This window comes from Hippopotamus amphibius, chromosome 13 (assembly GCF_030028045.1).
Source record: "Hippopotamus amphibius kiboko isolate mHipAmp2 chromosome 13, mHipAmp2.hap2, whole genome shotgun sequence".
NCBI classification, from domain to species: domain Eukaryota; kingdom Metazoa; phylum Chordata; class Mammalia; order Artiodactyla; family Hippopotamidae; genus Hippopotamus; species Hippopotamus amphibius.
In genome coordinates, this window is record NC_080198.1 from 39,563,722 (window position 1) to 39,585,515 (window position 21,794).

Sequence of the window (21,794 nt, forward strand, 5' to 3'; positions counted from 1 at the left end):
TCCATATCTCTTTTCATCTTGTAAAATTGAAGCTCTATACTCATTAAACAATAACTCCCATTATCCCCTCTCCCTAGTCACTGGCAACCACCATTCTACTGTATTTATGATTTGACTACGTGGAATCATATACTATTTGTCTTTTTGTGACTGTATTATTTCATTTAGTATAATATCCTCAAAGTTCATCCATGTTGTAGCATATGTCTGAATCACCTTACTTTTTAAAGCTGAATAATATTCCATTGTATGTATCACATTTTGCTTATCCATCCGTGGATGGATACTTGGCTTTTGGCTACTGTGAATAATCCTATTATGAATGTGGTTGCACAAGTATTTCTTCAAAACCCTGGTTTTAATTCTTTGGGGTATATACCCAGAAGTATAATTGCTGGACCATATGGTAATTCTTTTTTTCAAAAATTTTATTTATTTATTTTTATTTTTGGCTGCATTGGGTCTTTGTTGCTGAGCACGGGCTTTCTCTAGTTGCAGAGAGTGGGGACTATTTTTCATTGCTGTGTGCAGGCTTCTCATTGCAGTGGCTTCTCTTGTTGCAGAGCACAGGCTCTAGGCATGGGGGCTTTAGTAGCTGTGGCAAATGGGCTCAGAGTTGTGGATCACAGGCTCTAGAGCGCAGACTCAGTAGTTGTGGCCCACGGGCTTAGTTGCTCCACAGAATGTGGGATCTTCCCAGGCCAGGGATCGAACCCATGGCAGGAGGATTCTTAACCACTGTGCCACCAGGGAAGTCCCAATATGAGTTCTTTAAATGTTTGGTAGAATTCACCATCGAAGGCATCAAGTCTAGGCTTTTTTTTTGTTGGGAGGTTTTTGATAACTGATTCAGTAAGTATATTATCTTGTTTTTATAATTTATAAAAGTGGATACATTGTTTTAGACCTAAATCATTTAAATCTTGACCAGACTGCTTTTAATAATCATCTAATAAAATGTTATTTAATCTATTCTTCAGCAGCTTTGATATTATTCCTTGACTTAAATATCAACACATCTATTTGAATCGAAAAATGAAGTAAGATTTTTTCTAACAAAAAGAAATTTTTTGCTGTTTTGACAATGACTGGCTTTGTGAATTAGGTTATATGACAGACATTTTCCATAAACAGAATGAGCTAAATGTGTGGCTCTAAGGTCTAGATGAAAATATACCTAATCCTTGTGATAAAAGTATTTTATGAAAAATATTGCATTGTAAAAGTTCAATGAAATAAGCACTATTGTGATTTTTCTCAAGCAGATCTGGGTAAATTGATTTAAACAAGATGCTTCTAAGCTAAAGTTAACAGGTATAATAGTCTGTCAGGAGTCAACAAACTATGGCACAGGCCCAATCTGGCCTGCCACATGTGCTGCTTTTTTCTGGTGGTAAAAAATATAATAATATTTACCATTTTAACCATTTTTAAATACACAATTCAGTGACATTAAGTACAATCACAGTGTTGTGCAACCATCACTACTATCCATCTCCTAAACTTTTTCATCATCCCCAAAACTCTGTCTGCCATCTGTTTTTGTAAATAAAATTTTATTGGGAACACAGCCATGCTCACTCATTTATGTGTTGTCTACAGCTGCTTTTGTGCTACAATGGTAGGGCTGAGTAGTTGTGACAGAGAACATATGGCCAGCAAGCCTAAAACCTTTGCTATCTGACCCTTTATAGAAAATATCTGCTAAACCCAATCTTTGATACATTTTGGAGAAGGCTTTTCAGTATCCTTCCCAGAAACTGAGAAAGTTAATGACGGTAACAACTGGCAAACAACATGCAGTTTCCAATTCTTTTCTTTTCCTCAAAACTGAAGAAACTTAATCAACTCTTCACCTATTAAGCAATAAAAATACTTTTTGATAGATCGCTATGTGAATTTATCGTGTAGTTTGGAGAGCTGGGTGAAAGGTATAGTTCACCGCTAAACACTTTAGCATGCATACTTTGAACGAGTTCAGTATTTGTTTAGCATTCTTTTCTTTTGAGGGGAAATTTATAGTAAAATGCACAAATTTTCTTTACCATTCCATAATTGGCATGCATACATCTCTGCAATGCAAATCTATTCAAGGGACTCCGCTGGTGGTGCAGTGGTCAAGCATCTGCCTGCCAATGCAGGTGACACGGGTTTGATACCTGGGCCAGAAAGAACCCACATGCCGCGGAGCAACTAAGCCCATGCACCACAACTACTGAGCGGTGCGCACCACAACAAAGAGCAGCCCCCGCTCGCCACAACTAGAGGAAGCCCGCGCACAACAACCAAGACCCAATGCAGCCAATAAATTAATAAATTAAAAAAAATCTATTTCAAGCTACAATTTATTATCACCCCAGAAAATACCCTCATGTCCCACCTTCCCCTCAACTCTCCCAGAGGGAACCATACTTCAGAGTTTAGCCTGTTCTATAACTTCACATATATTGAATCATACTGTATATATCCTTTTGGGTAAGATTTATTTCACTTAGTATAATATCTGTGAGATTCATCCATAACGTTGCATGTACCAAGTTTATTCCATTTGGTTATTAGTTAATTTGTCAAATGGGTATCTTGATCTTTCCCATATTGAGTTATGAGTTCTTTTTACATTTTGGATATATCTCTTATTGAGTATATAATTTGCAAGTATTTTCTCTCATTCAGTGGTTTTTTTCCATTTTCTTGTCAGTGTACTTTGAAGCACAATAGATTTTAATTTTGATGAAGTCCAATTTATTTTTTTCTTTTGTTTTTCCCCAGCCTTTCTTCCTCTACTCCATCATTCACACTGTTGCAGTAGCTACTTACTAATTTATAAATCTGGTCATGTCATTCTCTCTGTTCAAGTTAGTTTCCCAATGCTTACAGGATATTCAAAATTCACTGCCACCCTAAGTAACATCTCTGCTTCCACCCCATGGGCTTAAGGAGTTTCAGCAAGCATGCTTTCACGCTTTTAAAGCCTTTGTTCCAGTTTTTTCACGTGTTTGAAATCGCCTTTCCCCCCTTCGTTCTTAAAGTTGGTCTTAAAAACTCACAAGCAATTAGTCACTTGTTGTTCTGGGGGCAGATAGCATTATGTTCAAAAATCCATAATGGCCAATCATACTTCGTTAATAATTTAAAACTCTTCTGCCTTCCTGTAGGTCATTCACTCATTCATCAAATATTTATTGAACACCTGTTAGATAACAGGCCCTGTTCCCAGCACTGAGGGTACATCTGTGAACAAGTCAAGACCAGGCTCTCACGTAATTTATATGGAAAGTATTCAATAAGAAAAATACTAGGTCATGATGAGAGCTACGCCGACAATGTCGAGTGAGTATGACTGTTCAAGACTGCATGGTCAGGGATCACTTTTCTGAAATACCTTTACCCTATGAATTTGAAAGCGCCTAAGCGACAACCAGAGGGGACGAGCTGCCCAAGTCGCGGGAACAGTTGTTGCAAGAGCCCCGAGGCAGGACTGAGCTGCTGTGGCTGGAGCCATGAGGGGGAGGAAGGTGTATGAAACCGAAGGGTGGTGGCCCCAGATATATGTTTACAAAGGACGACAGGGTCACTACGTGCAGAAGGTCTGAGGGCAAGCGCGGCAGGCGCAGATTCCCACCCGGAGTGTGGGTTCCTCGGCCGGCACGCGGCACGCTAAACGGGTTCTCCTCTCAGAACATCTCACACCAGCCCCTTTCTCCCCGGCGCTGGCAGACAGTGACACAGAACCTCCGCGCGGTGGTAGACCGCATAACGATTCGACGCAGGTATCGGGGAAACAGCCATTCACGCAGAAGCCGAAGCCTGCTGGCGGAGAAGGTGCGCAGTCCCCAGAGCTGGCGGAAGAGGCGGGTGGAGGGGCTCACCCTAGCCCCGGCCGGCGCGAGTGCTGCGCATGCGTGTGCGCGTGCCCTCGTCGGTTAGGCCGCCGGTCCAGCAAAGGGGCGGGGCCGCGCCTCCGCGCCGGAAGGGGGCTAGCTGGGCGGGCCCGGGAGGCGGTGGCGGCGGCTGCGCGCGCGCGCGCGGGTGTGAACGGGGAACGCCGCGAGGCCCAGGGCGGGCCGGGTGGTGGAGACGACAGACGGCGACTATGGCCGCGGCGGCGGGCGGCGGCGGGCTGGGGGCGACGGCGGGCGCCGCGGGCGCGGGAGGCGCGGTGGCGGCGGCCGCGGGCCTGGCCGTTTATCGGCGGAAGGACGGGGGCCCGGCCAGCAAGTTTTGGGAGAGCCCGGAGACGGTTTCTCAGCTGGACTCGGTGCGGGTCTGGCTGGGCAAGCACTACAAGAAGGTGGGTTCGCGCGCGCGTAGGGGTCGGGAGGCCACGCGACGGGGGCCGGGGCGGCTACTGGCCTCGCGGGCCTCGGGCCGCCCCTCCCCCCGCGCGCCACGAGGGACAACAAAGGCAGGCGCCGGGCCCGCCACGCCCCCGCGGTGCGCTGTCGGCGCCCGCGCGCCCGGGGCTCCGCCGGCCTTCGGAGCTCGACTCTTGCGAGCCCACGCACCCCGGGCGAAAGCCCTTGCCTGCCCCTGCAGGAGCAGATCGAGCTCAGCGGCCCGGAGGGTGTGAGCCTTCCTCTTTTGTTGGCTGTTTGAGGTGTGTGAACAATGATTATTAAAACTGTCTGGGCCAGAGCTGTAAAAGCAGCGGCAAGTTTTGTGTGGAGACTAGTCTTCAAGGTGATGTGAGGTGACTGAGGTTTTACTACATGTTGTTGATGTGTGAAAGGACTGTGGACTATTGTACTCGAACGTTGGTAACATCAGGTTAATATAATGAATTATATTATTCATGAGAACTAATATTAGAAAATGAGGGCTTTTACTTCACAGTATTTCTGGTTCTGTATGGTGGGAGTGCAAGAGTTAATGTTCACTTGTAGCTAATGTGAGGTTTTTCCTGCGAACCCGGTTCATATTAGATCACCCCACTTCATATCACCTTTGTTTTCTTCATACCACTTTTTGAGATTATTTTCATTTACCTGTTTGTTCCACCTTTAGGAATGTAAGTTCCGCTGAGTCAGTGGTATGAAAAGTTGTGACTTAGCCCCTTGTTGATAGCAAATGTTTTGTAGCTTTCCCTTTATGTAACTATTTAGGAATGACTTCCTTAGAAGGTGTAAGGAAGCGGATTGCCAAAAATACTCTCTCTGCCCTCGAATTTCCGGAACACCCTTTTCAGTTCTCTGCTTCCCCCATTGTGGACCATAGTCCTGGGGCAAGGACCCTTTTAGGCCTATTCTCTACCGTGTGTCCTGGAACATGATTAATCCTCATTGCCTCGCCCTTAATAGCTGCTTAGTAAATATTTGTTGAAATGAATGAAAAGATAAAAGTAGTCTAGGAACCTCCTTTTGGGTACATCCCTACCTGTATTTGGGGTGTACAGCGCAGTAAAGACTACCAGCTTTTGAAAGTTGTTAGGTATGGGCAGGGATCTTGGGTTCTTTTGACGTTCCACTGTGGTACTGTCAGAAACGACCATTTCTTATCTGAAGTTTTAGGAAGTGAGAGGCAATATATGTACATATATATATATATTTTAAATTTTATTTATTTATTTATTTTTTTGGGGGGGGTACACCAAGTTCAATCATCTGTTTTTATACACATATCCCCGTATTCCCTCCCTCCCTCGAGTCCCCCCCACCCTCCCTCGAGTCCCCCCACCCTCCCCGTCCCAGTCCTCTAAGGCATCTTCCATCCTCGAATTGAACTCCCTTTGTTATACAACAACTTCCCACTGACTATCTGTTTTACAGTTGGCGGTATATATATGTCTGTGCTATTCTCTCACTTCGTCTCAGCTTCAATATATATTTTTATTTACGATCTATTTTTTGATGGTTTGACTTTTCCCCCCTGAAATTTTGGAGTCACATATACGATTGTAGATTTTTCTCATCTATGTGTAAATAGAGAAGAATATTGTTTTCACTTATACAGTGGTAAATTGGTCACTTTTGGCGTCGGCAGTAGAGCTTCTGGTAGTAGCTAAGGGAATTGAATATATTTATACTATGAAAGTATTGTTTATCATGTGCCCTTGAGCCAATACTTTGGGCCTTAAATTAATGTACGTTAATGTGTTTTTTCCCCCAGTCAGGATTTTTTACCCCAGTTTTATTGAGATATAATTGTCATATAATATTGTATTACTTTATTAATGTAGCTTTAACAAAGAGAAATATTCAGGAGGAATATTCCTTTGGGTAACAAGAAAGGGAAAGAAAGGGAAGTACAGTAATAGTTATTTCTACCTCTACAAACTGTGCATCTCTTTGGGGCCAGTTTTAAGAGGGCTGCTTTAGGTTTGGATAAGCTTTAAAAGATTTGTTTGGGTTGATGAGGAAGTGGCTGTGAGTTTGATTGCAGGATTTGCCCCAAGTGTTGAAGCCAGTAGGCTAATGTTGGCTCTGTGTCCCTGATGCCTTAAAGACAAAGTTAAGCTTACGAGAGGTTTCATGATACTTTATTAATGATACTTATGCTTATCAAAGTATACTTTGATACTTTATTAATGTATTTCTTGGGCCTACTCAGATTCAGAATTGTGTATCCCTTGGGCCTGATAGTCAGAATCCTGTCAGCCTATGAGAGTAGTGTTGGGGTGGTGAAAATATTCAACAGAAGGTTCTTTGCTTCTTCTGTACGCAGTATATCTCTACTTGGTATACAAATTGATAGGTTTTAACTAAACTTTTCTGTTGCATTTAATAGTGTATTTTCAAATTCATAAATCTCAGCAAATAAATGAAATAAACATGATATCGATAGTAGCATTTTTGTTGATGGATTTATGCATGCACTCATTGAACAACTGAGCATCCACCTTATCTGGGCATTTAAAACATAACTCACTTAAATCCTCACAGCAGTCCGGAATTCGTGATAGATATTATTTACTTCATTTTCCGCATGAGAGACACCTGAGGCTCGAGATTTAAGGAACTTCTCTAAGAATTGCAGTTAGGAGTGGCAAATATGAGATACAAAGAAGGTCGGCCTGGCAACAGCCCGCAACCCCCCCCCCCCCCCCCCCCCGCCTTTTTTTTTTTTTGGCTACACATAATCCCTCTCTTTAAGGAACTCACAGTATTGTGGAAAAGATAGACATAGACACCTACTTATAAAACCTAGGTGATAAAATTAAAAGAGAACTTCCTTGTATTGTTTTTGTCTTCTGAATGTTCATAAGAGGTGCTCAGTAAATATTTGTTCCATGAACAAATTAACTAGTCTAGAAACCTGTTTATTTAGGCTTTGTTGATACATTTGGCTTAGCAATACAGAAAGGAGCATGAATACTTTTTGACCGGGATGAGCTTCAACCAGCCAAAGGAGTCCAGAGGAGGTGACCACTTGAGGTAAGCAGAAACTGAAGCACAGAGAGGTTAACTGTTTGCCTGAGGTTGCATTTTCAGTCCACTAGCAATGCAGAAGCTTGTTTACCTAAGCTGCCTGCTTTGCATTATTGGGTGCATATCTTTCATCCTGACTTTGAAAGATGTATTTCTATCCATAGTTTAGAGTGATTTTCAGATGATAAAACCTTGCGAAGGTGAAGTATATCTATAAGCCATTAAGTTCCCAGGTAAGTTTCTTCCTGAAGTTTGGCTTACTCCTGAATTAAGATTTAAGATTTCAGGATGATTTACATAGAGATGCTTTAAATTTAACGATGATTACTAAAATAGACTAGGTTGCCCAAGGCATTTCAGTGCCCTTTACATAAAGTTTAAGACAGTTTAAAACAGTTAATTTTTTTCATATAGGACATCTGCTACAATAGAATTGTTTTGATACTTTATTAATGTCACAGGGAATATAAGGCAGATTTATTGATAACAGTTGTCTAAGCATATCTTCCTTTCTTTTTTTTTTTATATCTTCCTTTCTTAATCAGAATACTTTGAGACTGAAAAACTTTTTGTTGTCTTAAGTAAAACATGCTGTTGAACTTTTTTTTGATCAAAAGATAAAATTTTTATGACTGAGGTCTATATAATTATCAAATTTTTTCCTTTAATCAGGATTCATTATTTGAAAGGTATTAAGAACTTTTTATGTTTAGGTGAGATTTTTGGAAGCAGTTGAAATGAACTATGTCAGTATGGGATAGTGGAATGAGCGTTACATTGGGTTGGAAGATGCGAATTCAGTACTCTTGGCTGTTAACTGGTGTCGTTGAGCAGATCACTTGATTTCTGTGTTTTAATTTTTCATTTTTAAGTTGGGAGTAAGACTGTGACTCCCATAGACTGTTGTTCGAATCAAATGGGATAGTCCTTAAAGGTAGGATTATATAAATTTGAGGTGGTAAATTTGCCATATATCCTTTGGTCCCCCTGCTTCATTCCTATTGGTTAAATAGAATGTTACTCTTTGAAATTTTTAAAAGTTGATTTAAAAATCTTATACATTGATGCCTTTTGAGAGGGTATGAGTATAGTTTACACTAATATGTTAATGTTAAATTTAATTTACTAGTTAAAAAAGTCATCTCTTGCATACGTTTTTCTGTTTGATAATTTTTGTGGGTGATTTGGAGAAAGTATCTAAATGGAGTTAAAAATGTTTTATAGTTTAAAATTTGGATTTTAAAATATCTAAGGTAATCATTTTGATTGGACTTTGAATCTGGCCATCTTTATTGTGAAACTATAGGATTATCCACGTGAAATCTTTCTCATTCTGAATGACAGTATATTATAATAAATGAAATGTATAGATAGTAGTGAAGTTTAGAATATATACAAAGCTATTTATGTAAGTCGTTAAAAATTACTTTTTGCCTGAAGGGTTTATTTGATTTTAGCCGAACAACCTTCCTCTAAAATGGTGTCTTTTTTTTTTTAGTTTTAGGATTTGACAACTATTTAGTTGTCTGCAGGTATCTGAAAAATAAAAAGTTATGGTTATTAATTTTTCATGTTGCTTTACCATGTGCAAAAAACTTGCAGTACATTATATGACCCCTTTGAGAAGCTTGTACTTATTAAAGATTATAAAGTTATCTTGTGGGTTAGTACAACGTACTTTGCCAGTTCTGTGGGCTAGACTTGAAGAGTTTATTTATTTTTTTGAAGAGTTTATTCTCTATTAAAGATTATACTATGTTGATTACTGATTACTTTCAAAATTGAGTATTACTTATTAAAGATTTACTATGTTGAGTAAATTGGAAAAAAACCTGATGTTAAATTTTCACGTGAAAGTTTATAGTCCTCAGAAAAGTGAACTTGGTTTTTGTGGAAATTGGCGTCACAGGGAAGGGGAATTGTACGAAGTTTTTAACATGTAAAAATTGCTTACCTGGTTTTTAACTTTTAAATTATAATAAAATGTGTTCTCTGAGATGTGTGATAATATCTGAAGTGGATTTTTTTTTTTTAAAGTCCAGTGGTTCTTTTTTTTTTTTTCCTTTTTTTTTGGTGGGATCTTCCTGGAGCAGGGCTTGAACCTGTGTCTCTTGCATTGGCAGGCAGATTCTTAACCACTGTGCCACCTAGGAAGTTCCTATCCAGCTGTTCTTAAAGTATAGTTCCCAGTCCTGTAGTGTCATGTGGAAACTTGTTAGAAGTGCAGATTCTTGGGCCTGACTTACTGAATTAGAAACTCTGGAAGTGGGGCTAAAATTTGAGAATCATTATTTTAGACTAACAGAATTGACATCTTATGTGTTTAATTGTGTGAAACTTGTTTCCAGTTTTTGGCTCATGTCTGACATACATGTTTCACTTCATGGCCTTAAGGAAATGTGTTTTTTACAGGACACATTTAATATAAAAGGAAGCTATTTGTAAGGATAAAAAGGAGTTGTCTAGAACAGGGATAGGCAGATATTTTCTATAAAGGGCAAGAGGGTAAATATTGAGGCTTTGTGGGCCATGCAGTCTCAGCTGCAACTGCTTAACTCTGCTGTTGCAGGAAAGCAGCCATAGGCAATGTGCAAATGAATGAGTGTGCTGTGTCTTGATAAAACTTTATTTATAGCCACTGACGTTTGAATTTTATGTAATATTCATGTGTCATGAAATATTTTTATTCTTTTAAATTTTTTCCCAACCATTTAAAAATGTAGAAAGCATGCTTAGCTTGTTGGCCACAGAAACAGGCCGTGGCTTGGATTTTATCAACCTTTGGTCCAGAGGATTTCAAGTAAAATAAAGCATTCCAGTGAAATACCAGTATTCAGCAAGGTTAACTGCATGCCTGCTGTTCCATTTAGAGTGGAAAGCTAATGTACCTGTACAGATAAAAATATGAGAGGCTACTAAGCTTTAAGAAGAATTGCCCTTTTGTATTATGCTCTGTCTTTGATTGGCAATAGCACATATTGAAAGCCAGTCAGTGTAAGGCATAGTAATTAATGGTAGACTGCGTAGCTGGTATTTTGCTGTATATGTATTACTTATACATTATTTATTGCAATAGAAATGTTAATCTTGAAATGTTGGTTAATACTGGGAAAGAGGTTTTTTCCAGGAAGAACAATTTAGTTTTTTGTGGAGGGAAGTATAGATGTTTTTTCTTGCTCAAAATTGGAGGTTTAAAAAAAAAATGGTGACTTTTCAAAGTGATATTGAATGCTTAATACTAAGTTAAACTTTTGCATTTAATTGAACTCACTAATTTATGCTTTCCCTGTCGTATACCCTTTATCTTTCTTTGCTGTGATGCTCACTTGCTGTCAACCACAAATTTGGCCTTTTTGACATTATTCACATCAGCATGGATAACTTTTCACGTGCATTTGTTTTAAAAAAATTTTTATTGTGGTAAAAAACTTATAAAATTTACCATTCTAACCATTTTTAAGTGTCCACATGTGTGTGTATATATATATTTTTAATGCATAAAAACAACCATTTTATTATCCTGAGAGTTCCTGTGTGTCTGGAATTTGGATGGGCACAGTAGGGACAATTGTCTTTGCTCAGTGGTGTCTGGGGCCTTGACTGGGGAGGTTTGATGATTGGGGTGACTTGACAGCTGGGTCTCAGAGTCACCTGCAGTCATCTTTACTCATGTGTCTGGTAGTTGTGCTGTCAGTCTTCTGAAACATCAGCTGGGGCCTCTCCGTGTAGCCTGGGCTTCCTCAATATGGTGATATCGAGGTGGTTGGACTTCTTCATTGTTGTTCAGGGCTCCAAAGGTGGGTCCCAAAAGAACTATATGGAAGCTGCATGATCTTTTTTTGATTTATCCTCAGAAATCACACAGCATCACTTCCATTGCATCCTAATGGTTTTAAGTGAGTCACTAAGGGTGGTCCTGATTCAATAGATGAGGGTGTAGATCCCCCTCTGTTGATGAGAGGAGTATCAAGTAATTTGTGGGCTTGTTTGAAAAACTGTAACACAGTTGGCTGTCTGGCCACACGTGAAGTATAGTGGTCAACAGGACTCATTCCATTATATTGATAGCACCAGGCTCGAGTTTGAGGTCCAGGTGCAGATGAGTTGACTTGGGTTTGGTTTCTTGGGCATAGTATTTTTCATTCTAAAGATCTGTTAACTGAAAGAATATGTTTTCTATCCCTCCTCACCCCCCCCAATATTTGTTTATATATGTGTCTCAGACACTTAAAAATGGTCTTCCGCACATTTGTCCCAATTTTTGAGTCTCTGTTTTTATCTTGCAGTATGTTCATGCGGATGCTCCTACCAATAAAACGCTGGCTGGGCTGGTGGTACAGCTTCTCCAGTTCCAGGAAGATGCCTTTGGGAAGCATGTCACCAACCCGGCCTTCACCAAACTCCCTGTAAGTACATCAGCTTATCACACTGGAACATCTTCACTTTCTGTATACTCTTGGGTGCAGCCTACAGCTCTTTATTTTCCTGCTGGTATCCTATAGAATAGGGAAAAGGAGGAATCCCTACAGAATTTTAGCTAGAGAATATTACTGCTTTTGAACTGTAGGAAGCATCTCTTTCAGGAGTCATTTAGCATTTGCATTAAACATCACAACAATTACTACCTAGACTTAACTGTTAACATTTTACTATGTTGTAGTTTCCTTATTGTCTTTACTGTACTCTTTTCCATTTTTCCTCCTGATTCAGTTCTTGTGGCTAGAATGTTGTTTCTTGGAATTTTTTTTATATTTTGTAGGTGGGATTCTTCTGAACTTATGTGAGAATATGATTCTGTTCCCCTTGCAGTTGGTATTTTGACTGAAAGTTTGGCTTGGTATGGAAATATTGGGTTATACTTTATTTCCTTTTGAATGAAATTTGTAGGTTTTGTTCTTCCCTTAACTTTTGATTTTGTACAGAAGAATCTGATACTAACTGTTGATTCCCCTTTTTTAATACTGATCTTTAAAATTCATAAATATATTTAGTTGTCATAAGTCATAATCTGAAGACTCAGTTATATTTCTTTAGCTCAGGGAACATTCAGTCTCTTAGTCTTCTCTGCTATCCTATATTTCTTTATATTTTTGAACTCTGATTGTACAAGTGTTGAATTTCCAGGAACTACCTGTCATATCTTTTCCCATAATTTTCGTCTTCCATTTCTCTGATTTGCGTTTTTGTAGTTTCCAGTCTGTTGATTGTTGCCTCTACTGAATTTATTATTGGTAGACCTTTTTATAAATCTCAAAAGCTTCCAGCTTGTGTGTTCTTATTTCATCACTAAACTCTTTGTTTTAATAACTCACTGATTTCTCAGATATAATTGAGAATAAAAATTTGTTTTACTGATCTGTTCACTTCACTTATGGTATTTTTGCCATCTATACATTTTCTTTTTAAATTAAAAAAAAATTTTTTGGCTATGTTACTGCTTTCTCTAGTTGTGGTGAGCAGGGGCTACTCTTTGTTGCGGTGCATTGTCTTCTCATTGCAGTGGCTTCTCTTGTTGCGGAGTACAGGCTCTAGGCTTGTGGGCTTCAGTAGTTGTGACACGCGGGCTCAGTAGTTGTGCACACGGGCTTAGTTGCTCCAAGGCATGAGGGATCTTCCCAGAACAGGGATCAAACCCCTGTCTCCTATACTGGCAGGTGGACTTAACCACTGTACCACCAGGGAAGTTCCTGTTTTCATTAGGTCAGATACATGGATGTGTTTTTTTGAGTTATGTTGGAAAGCTTTCTCCACTTGTAGGTGATAAAGGATTTTAACCATGTGTTCTTCCAGTATTTGTATGGTGTCATTTTTTACATGTAACTCTCTTTCCATCTAGAATTTGTCTTGGTATTCATTGTGAGCAACGGATCCAGTTTTATCTTTTTCCATATGATTATCTGGTTAACCTGACAACATTTATTAAAGGGTGCTGCTTTTTTCCCCACTTATTTTGTTTTTTTTTTTTAAGATTTTTTTTGATGTGGACCATTTTTAAAGTCTTGATTGAATTTGTTACAGTATTGCTTATGTTTTATGTTTTGGCTTTTTGGCTGCAGGGGCATGTGGGATCTTAGCTCCCCTACCAGGGATGGCACTCACAGCCCCTGCATTGAAAGGTGAAGTCTTAACCAGTGGCCACTGGACTGCCAGGGAAGTCCCTTCCCCACTGATTTGAGCTCAGCAAATATTAAGCATTTGATTATGTGTCAAGTTCTGAGAGTTCCAGGAGTAATACAATGTATTGTTTGTCCTCAGGGGATTTATACTCTAGTGAGCTATATGAATAGAGCTTTTTGACCTTCCTCATCTCAGGAAATGTTTTCCAAGGCAAAGGACATTTGAAACGGAGTCCTGAAAGTAGAGTACAAGTTCTTCAGGGACATGCTGGAAGGTGGGATTTTCAGGCAGTGATAGCAACATGTAAAAGCCTAAAGGCCTGAGAAAATTTGGCACTTTAATATAGTTGCAGATAGTTCAACAGGGTTAGAACTGGCAGAGAGATGGGCCAGAATCAGTCATAAAAGGACAGGTTTACTGTGTTAGAAGTGTGGCTTTTATCTTGGTAGTGATTGGGAACCACAGCAAGGGAGGGAGTAGAAGGTGGCTTAGTCAGTTTTGGGTTTTATAATAATCCCACAGGCTTCAATGTGAAGAAAGGATTGGAAGCCATTGAGATTGGAGGCTCTGAAAAGTTTGAAAGCTTGTTCTCCATGAAGAAGCTGCTCCCATAATCCAAGTGAGCTGTATTCAAAGGGAATAGAAAGGAGTTGAAAGAGTTTAAGGGGGTAGAACTTTGTGATTTTTAATTTTTTTATTTTTATTTACTTTTTTGTGGGAAGAGTGGGTTGTGGGGCTGAAATAAGAAAGAAAAAGAATTGAATGGGATGACTGCACTGAGCAGATTCCTTTAGCACTAAGGCAAAAACCAGAGCATAAAAGCAGGTTTCTGGAGAAAGGTACTCAGTTTAGTCTGTGTTGACGTTGGCTCTCCTGTAGGCACCTCAGGTTTAGAAATCCTATAGGTAGTTGGAAATGAGATCTCGAGTTCGAGAGAAAAGGTTGAATTAGAGAAAGATATTTGGAAGTTGCTGGGTACCCGTTGAATTCACATTTGCAGAGCAAAATCGTTCCTTCTATTTTAATTATTTTTTAGCTAATCCTTTCAAAATACCTAATTTTTAATATGTGATTTAAATTATGTAGTATATTAGCATTATAGTAAGTACACGTATATAGTTTATAAATACATTTTATTTTATTTTATTTTTTTTAATAGAATCTTTTTTATATGTGGTTTTGGCAGTAATAAGGGGTGTAGGGTAATGGCCCCCAAAATAAAAATGGTGTAAATACATTTTTTAGATATTGGAGGTACTTGCTAATTTTTTACAAATGGGAACTACTCCAAAATGAAATCAGCATGTTTCATTTTCAGAACGATGTGACCAGTTTAGGTTTTTGGGTAACTTTTATAAGTTTAAAATTAATGGAAAGTTAAAAATTTGCAAGAATAGTATAAAGAACTTTCATTTTCCTTTGATTTAGAATCCCCATTTTTAGCATTTAACCACCTTTCCTTTATCATTCTCTTTTTTTCTATGTGTGCATATTCTGAATCATTTGAAAGCTACATGTTCCTTTACCTCCAAATACTTGGGTGTTTATTTCCTGTTTCTTATGTTATCAACTTGATTAGAATTATCAAATCAGGAACTGGTTGAAGTTTTCATCATTTAAAACACTGTAATGTAATACATATAGATTACACTTTATCATCTATAAAATCATTTAGAATAAAATTTACACATAGCATTATATGAAATATTTTATTTAAGGTGATTCACATTGTATTGGTATTCCTGATTAGAATTGTATGAGTGTCTTAAAAAGTAGTATATACAAGGGTCTTTATTTGTGGAATATTTAGCTCCTGGGAACTAAACCATAATTGTTTTTCTGGATTTTAGAGATTAGAGAAGAATATTTTTAGGAGTAAACCAGAATTAAAAATAATTCATGGCTTAGTGCCAGTGGCACCAGATGTACTTCTTTTTCTCTCAAAATAGTGGTTAGCTTTTTCCCAAATGAAAGGCATTGATATAATCTGTAATGGTATAAAACAAAAATGGAGGAGAGAGACAATAAAGCAGAGATTGTTTTAGTGAAACATGTAAGCTATTTACCTTAAAAAGCTTTTTTTCCTGAATTAACAATACTGGTGTAAGAGTTCACTATTTGGGCTGGGTGTTTTTTTGTTTTGTTTTGTTTTTGTGGGTTTTTGTTGTTGTTAATCAAAGTAGAACTTTATGTACTAACTTCCTGTCATATTGGATATTAAACAGCTGGCTCAACATAGGGTATGTTGTCTAGTGCTAACTGAGAAGTTAGAAAGATTTAGGGGGAAAAAGTACTTTGTAAGGCTTAAAATATATTGCATAGACAAACATAATATGAATTGAAAGAGAAGTGTTTTTTTACCTCCACAAGTAAAAATTCTTGTTATTCCATAATTCCTTCAAGGCTTAGTACATTTGCATACATAACACAAACGTAATTGTAATGACAGGCTGGTCAATTTTGTATTCTACCTTTCTATTTATACTTTTATTTATTTTTTAAAAGTTTATTAGAGTGTAGTTGATTTACAGTGTTGTGTTAGTTTCAGATGTGCAGCATAGCGATTCAGTTATATATACATATATTCATTCTTTTTTTCAGATTCTTTTCCCATGTAGGTTATTATAGAACATTCAGTAGAATTCTCTGTGCTATACAGTAGGTCCTTGTTGGTTATCTATTTTAAGTTCATTTATATCATTTAAAATTTTTTTTAAATTTATTTAAAAAATATTTATATATTTATTTATTTATTTTGGCTGCCTTGGGTCTTAGTTGCGGGCACTTGGGCTTTTCTTCCATTGAGGCATGCGGGATCTAGTTCCCCGACCAGGGAGAACCCAGGTGGGCCCTCTGCATTGGGAGCTCGGAGTCTTACCCACTGGACCACCAGGAAAGTTCCTCTTTGAATCTTATATGAACGGAATCATATGTATTCCTTTGTGTTGTGAGCCATGGTGAAAGTATTTGCAAACATGAAAAAAAAAATTGAGCCCAGATGAGATAGATAGTCCCACTGAACTGCTTAGCCATAACCCAGTAGATAAAACAAATTACTGTAGAAAAAAGGATAAGTCTGAAAAGTCTAGTCAGGTTGCTTCTGGTTCTTGTCATTCACTGCCAGCAAGGGCAGTGAGCCCGAATGATCTAGCTTGACCAGTTAGAACTCTGAACTGCAAGGTATGGGCTGTTGTGTTGCAGGCCTGGACCTGTATGCCAGGCAGAGGACATGCTGGGCCAGGGCTGCAGAAAACTATCAACGTATAACTAGTGTTAATAGCAGGCATGTAGTACCATCCATACCATGTGGATTCACTAGTAGAAACCTTGGTTTACTGGTATCATATTTCTCATTCATTTGGGTGATGTTTTATTTATTTTTTTAACATACCTTTTTTTTTAAAGAACTTTTATTGAGATGTAATTGCATACAATGAACTGCATGTATTTAAAGTGTACAATTTCATTTTTATCTTATTAGTGATGTGTATATGGCAATCCCAATCTCCCAATTCATTCCACCTCATTCCCCCCGCCCCCCTGCCCCTCCCCCTCCCCCTTGGTGTCCAGGTGTTTGTTCTCTACATCTGTATCTCTGTTTTTGTCTTGCAGACCTATTGATCTGTACCATTTTTCTATATTCCGCATATATGTGTTAATATACGATATTTTTCTCTTTCTGACTTACTTCACTCTGTATAACAGTCTCTGGGTCCATCCATGTCTCTACAAATGTCCCAATTTCATTCCTTTTTATGGCTGAGTAATATTCCATTGTATATATGTACCACATTTTCTTTATCCATTCATCTGTTGATGGACATTTAGGTTGCTTCCATGACCTTGCTATTGTAAATAGTACTGCAGTGAACACTGGGGTGCATGTGTCTTTTTGAATTATGGTTTTCTCTGGGTATATGCCCACTAGTGGGATTGCTGGGCCACATGGTAACTCTATTTTTAGTTTTTCAAGGAATCTCCATACTTTTCTCAGTAGTGACGGTATGGATTTACAGTTTCCACCAGTGCAAGAGGGTTTTTAACTTATTTCTTACTTTTTTTCATTTCCCTTTTTTTTCCCCATAATGTTTCCCTCTCCAACTGTACTGAGGTATGATTGATGTACAGTAAATGTACATACTTAAAATATAATGAGTTCAGATAATAAACATTTCCGTCAACCCTGAAAGTTTCTTTATAATCCATCTCCTTTCTACTTGTCCCTTGGCAGTCACTGACAATACAGATACACTTAAAATTGAATGAAATATGTAAATGGATCACACAGTATATATCCTTTTTTTTGCCTTGCTTCTTTCACTCAGCATACAGATTTTGAGATATGCATTTTCTTTGTTCTATTTATTGATAGTATGTTTCTTTTTATTGTTGATTAGTATTCCATTGTAAGTATAAACTATAACTTGTTTATCCTTTCACTCTTTGATGGGAATTTGGGTTTCTAGCTTTATAAGTAAAGCGCCTATCAGTGTTAATGTCCAAGTCTCTCTGTGGACATGGTTTCATTTTTCCTGAGTAGGTAGGTAGGAGTGGAATGTTTGGGTCATATGATTGGTAACATTGAACTTTTTTAAGAAACTGTCAAACTTTTTCTAAAGTGTTTGTTTCATTTACATGCCATCAAGTAGTGTATGAGAGTTCCAAGTTCCTTTGCATTCTTTTCAATAGTTGTTATAATTAGTCTTTAAAATTTTATCCATTCTAATGGGTATGTAGTAGAATCTAATGCTTTTAATTTGCATAATGACTAATGTTAAACCTTCGTTTTATGTGCTTGTTGACCATTTGTGTATCTTCTTTTGTGTGTTACCTATTCAAATAATTTTTCTTTTTGGTTCTCAAGACCACCCTCACATTCAGAGATTTGCTAGATGGACTCTTGGAACTCAGCACATAGTTGTATTCAAAACTGAGATTTGGTACAGCAATGTAGTAAGTATAAATAGCCTCATCACAAGGGAGAACGACACAGGTGTAGTTTGCAGGAATCCATGCTGCAGGCTTCCTTGTGCTCTCCCTCACATGAGGGGGTCAGACTGAGTGTACTCTTTCCCCAGCAGTGAAAATGTGGCAGCATGTATGCAGTGTTTCTGTCCGTGGAAACCTTTTGCCTAGCACATTCTACAGTTCTAGACTCCTGGAAGGAAAGCAGATATTTATCATAAACCTCATTGCTTGCATGAATAGTCTAGGCACAGTGAACCACCCTTGTTATTAGTTAACTGTTGACTAGGAATACTCTTGAGAGTCAAATTCCTAGGTGCCAGCCAAGGGTCAACTGGCAAGCAGGCATTACTGAGGATAGTAATCTCAGGCCTGTTATGTTCTTTTCTGCAGTTCTTTCTTTCTTTCTTTTTTTTTAAATTAAATTTTAAAAAATTTGTATTTTTATAAATAAAAGATATAAATATATTTTTATTTTGGATATAAGTTCTTTATGATATATATATTGCAAAATTTCCTCCCAATTTGTAATTTGACATTTTGTTTCTTACCAGTATCTTTGTAAGAGTGAAAGTTTTAAATTTTGATAGTCCAATCTATCGATTATTTGTGTTTTTTTGTGTTCTAAGATACCTTTGCATACCGCAAGGTTGCAGATTATTTCCTGTATTTTCTTCTAGAAATTTTATAGATTTAGGTTTTATATATATTGGGTTGATTTTTATATGTAGTGTGAAGTAAGGGCTGAGGTTGTCTTTTCAGTATGGATATCCAGTTATTTTAGAGCGACCATTTGTGTTGAATTGCCTTGGCACATTTGTTGAAAATCAGTTTACCAGATGTGTGTGGGTCTATATTTGGATTCCATTTTCTCCTATTGATCTAAATGTCATCTTTTTGCTCATTCTAAATTTTTGATTACTATAACTTTATAATGTTTTCTTTTTTCCTAATCTTTATGCTTTCTATTTCTTTTTCTTGTGTCATTGCACTGGGTAGCACCTCTGACTCATTGAATAGAAATGGTTAAGGCAGGAATTCAAACCTTATTCTTAGTGGAAAACATTGTTTTGTACTATTAACGATATTAGCTGTAGGTTTTTCATGTGTGGCCTTAATTCAGGTTATGGAACTTGTCTACCATTCCTAGTTTGCTGAGAGCTTTTATTGTGAATGACTGTTGAATTTTGTCTTGTGGTTTCTGCATCTTTTTAATGTATTTAATTAATTTAATTTATTTTTGGCTGCATTGGATCTTTGTTGCTGTGTGAAGGCTTTCTCTAGTTGTGTCGAGCGGGGGCTACTCTTCTTTGTGGTGCGTGGGCTTCTCATTGAGGTGGCTTCTCATTGAGGTGGCTTCTCTGGTTGTGGAGCACAGGCTCTAGGTGTATGGGCTTCAGTAGTTGTGGCATGCGGGCTCAGGAGTTGTGGCTTGCGGGCATAATTGCCCTGAGCCATGTGGAATCTTCCTCGACCAGGGATTGACCTGTGTCCCCTGCATTGGCAGGCAGAAGTTTTTTTAGAACTTTTATTGAGATACAATTGACATACAATAAAAAGCATATATTTAAAGTGTATTTTTGATATTTTTTTCTAATTAGTAATGTATATATGGCAATCCCAATCCTCCTGCCTCTGCCCCCCCCCGCCCCCCGCAAGTTTTCCCCACTTGGTGTCCATATGTTTGTTTTCTACATCTGTGTGGCAGGCAGACTCTTAACTACTGTGCCACCAGGGAAGTCTTGTCTGCATCTTTTGAGATGATCAAAAGGCTTTTGTCCTGTATTTTGTTAATATGGTGAATTTCAGTCATTCACTGATTTTCAGTTAGCCTGGTATTCCAGGATAAATCCCATTTGATTATGACATATTATCCTTTTTATATATTATCAGGTTTGATTTGATGGTAAGAAAGTTTTCTTAAGATTGAGTTATTTCTTCCTTGAATATTTCATAGAATTCACTAGTGAAATCATTTGGGCCTAGAGTTTTCTTTATGGGAAGATTTTAATAACCAATTCAGCTTCTTATATAGAAGGATCCGATTCTGTTTCTTGTGTCAGTTTTGGTGAGTTGAATTTTTGAAGAAATTTGTCAGTTTCATTTAAAATGAAGTTAATGTAAATTTCATACCATTCTCTAACCTTTTTTAGAGCAGTTGTAGGTTCACAGCAAAATGGAGTAGAAGGTAATGGAGATTTCCTATATACCCTGTGCCCTCACAAATGGGGCATAGCCTCCCCCATTGTCAAAATCTGGCATCAGAGTGGTACATTTGTAACATTTGAATGAACTTACGTTCACACATCATTATCATCCGAAGTCATAATTTACTTTAGGGTTCACTCTTGGTGTTGGACGTTCTGCAGGTTTTGGCAAATGTATAAATGACATGTACCCACCATTACAGTATCACATAGGATAGTTTCACTGCCCTAAAAATCCTGTTCCTGCTCATCCCTTTTTCTCCCACTAACCCCTGACAACCACAGATCCTCTTACTATCTCCATAGTTGTGTCCTGCCAGAGTGTCATATAATTGGTATATATAGTATATAGTCTTTTTAGGTTGGCTTCTCTCACTTAGTAATTTGCATCTAACGTACCTCAGTGTCTTTTCATTGCTTGCTAGCTATTTTCTTTTTAGCACTGAATAATATTCCATTCCTCACCAGCATTTGGTGTTCTCAGTGTTCCAGGGGTTGGCCATTCTAATCGGTGTGTAGTTGTATCTCATTATTTCAATTTGCATTTCCCTGATGACATATGATGTGGAACATTTTTGAAGAACCGTTTTTCAGGATACAGACTTTTTGGTTGTCACTTTATTTTTCTTTCAGCACTTTAAATAGCTCCTCTTGCTGCCTTCTGGCCTCTGTGATGTCTGAATAGAAATTGGCTGTTAATCTTACTGAGAGTTTCTTATATATGATGGGTCACTTCTTTCTTGCTGCTTTTAAGAGTTTCTCTTGTGAAATTTTGATTGTAACATGTCTTATTGTGGATCATTTTGAGTCTGTTCTGCTTGGAGTTTGTTGAACTTCATGAATGTATATGTTCGTGTCTTGTCAAATTTGGGAAGTTTTGGCCATAATTTCTTCATGTATTTTTTAAAAAATTTTTTTAAATTAAAAAAAAATTAATTTATTTATTGGCTGCATTGGGTCTTCATTGCTGTTCACTTTCTCTAGTTGCAGCAGGCGGGGGCTACTCTTCATTGTGATGTGTGGGCTCCTCATTGGGGTGGCTTCTCTTGTTGCAGAGCACGGGCTTTAGGTACATGGCCTTCAGTAGTTGCGGCACATGGGCTCAATAGTTGTGGCGCACGGGCTAAGTTGCTCCTCGGCA

At 38.1% G+C, this 21,794-nt stretch overlaps 1 protein-coding gene across 2 annotated transcripts in view; it reads left to right on the top strand.

The window, feature by feature from the left end:
* The first annotated feature begins 4,038 nt into the window (after positions 1–4,038).
* SMARCC1 (SWI/SNF related, matrix associated, actin dependent regulator of chromatin subfamily c member 1) overlaps positions 4,039–21,794 on the top strand; it is a 186,057-nt gene continuing 168,301 nt past the window's right edge. The window contains exons 1-2 of one of the 2 annotated variants that reach the window (XM_057704810.1): positions 4,039–4,291; positions 11,651–11,770. In XM_057704810.1, coding sequence (XP_057560793.1) covers positions 4,094–4,291; positions 11,651–11,770 — 318 coding nt within the window. In that variant the 5' untranslated portion in view covers positions 4,039–4,093. The remainder of the gene's footprint in view (positions 4,292–11,650; positions 11,771–21,794) is intronic. The other variant, XM_057704809.1, reaches the window with a different exon arrangement.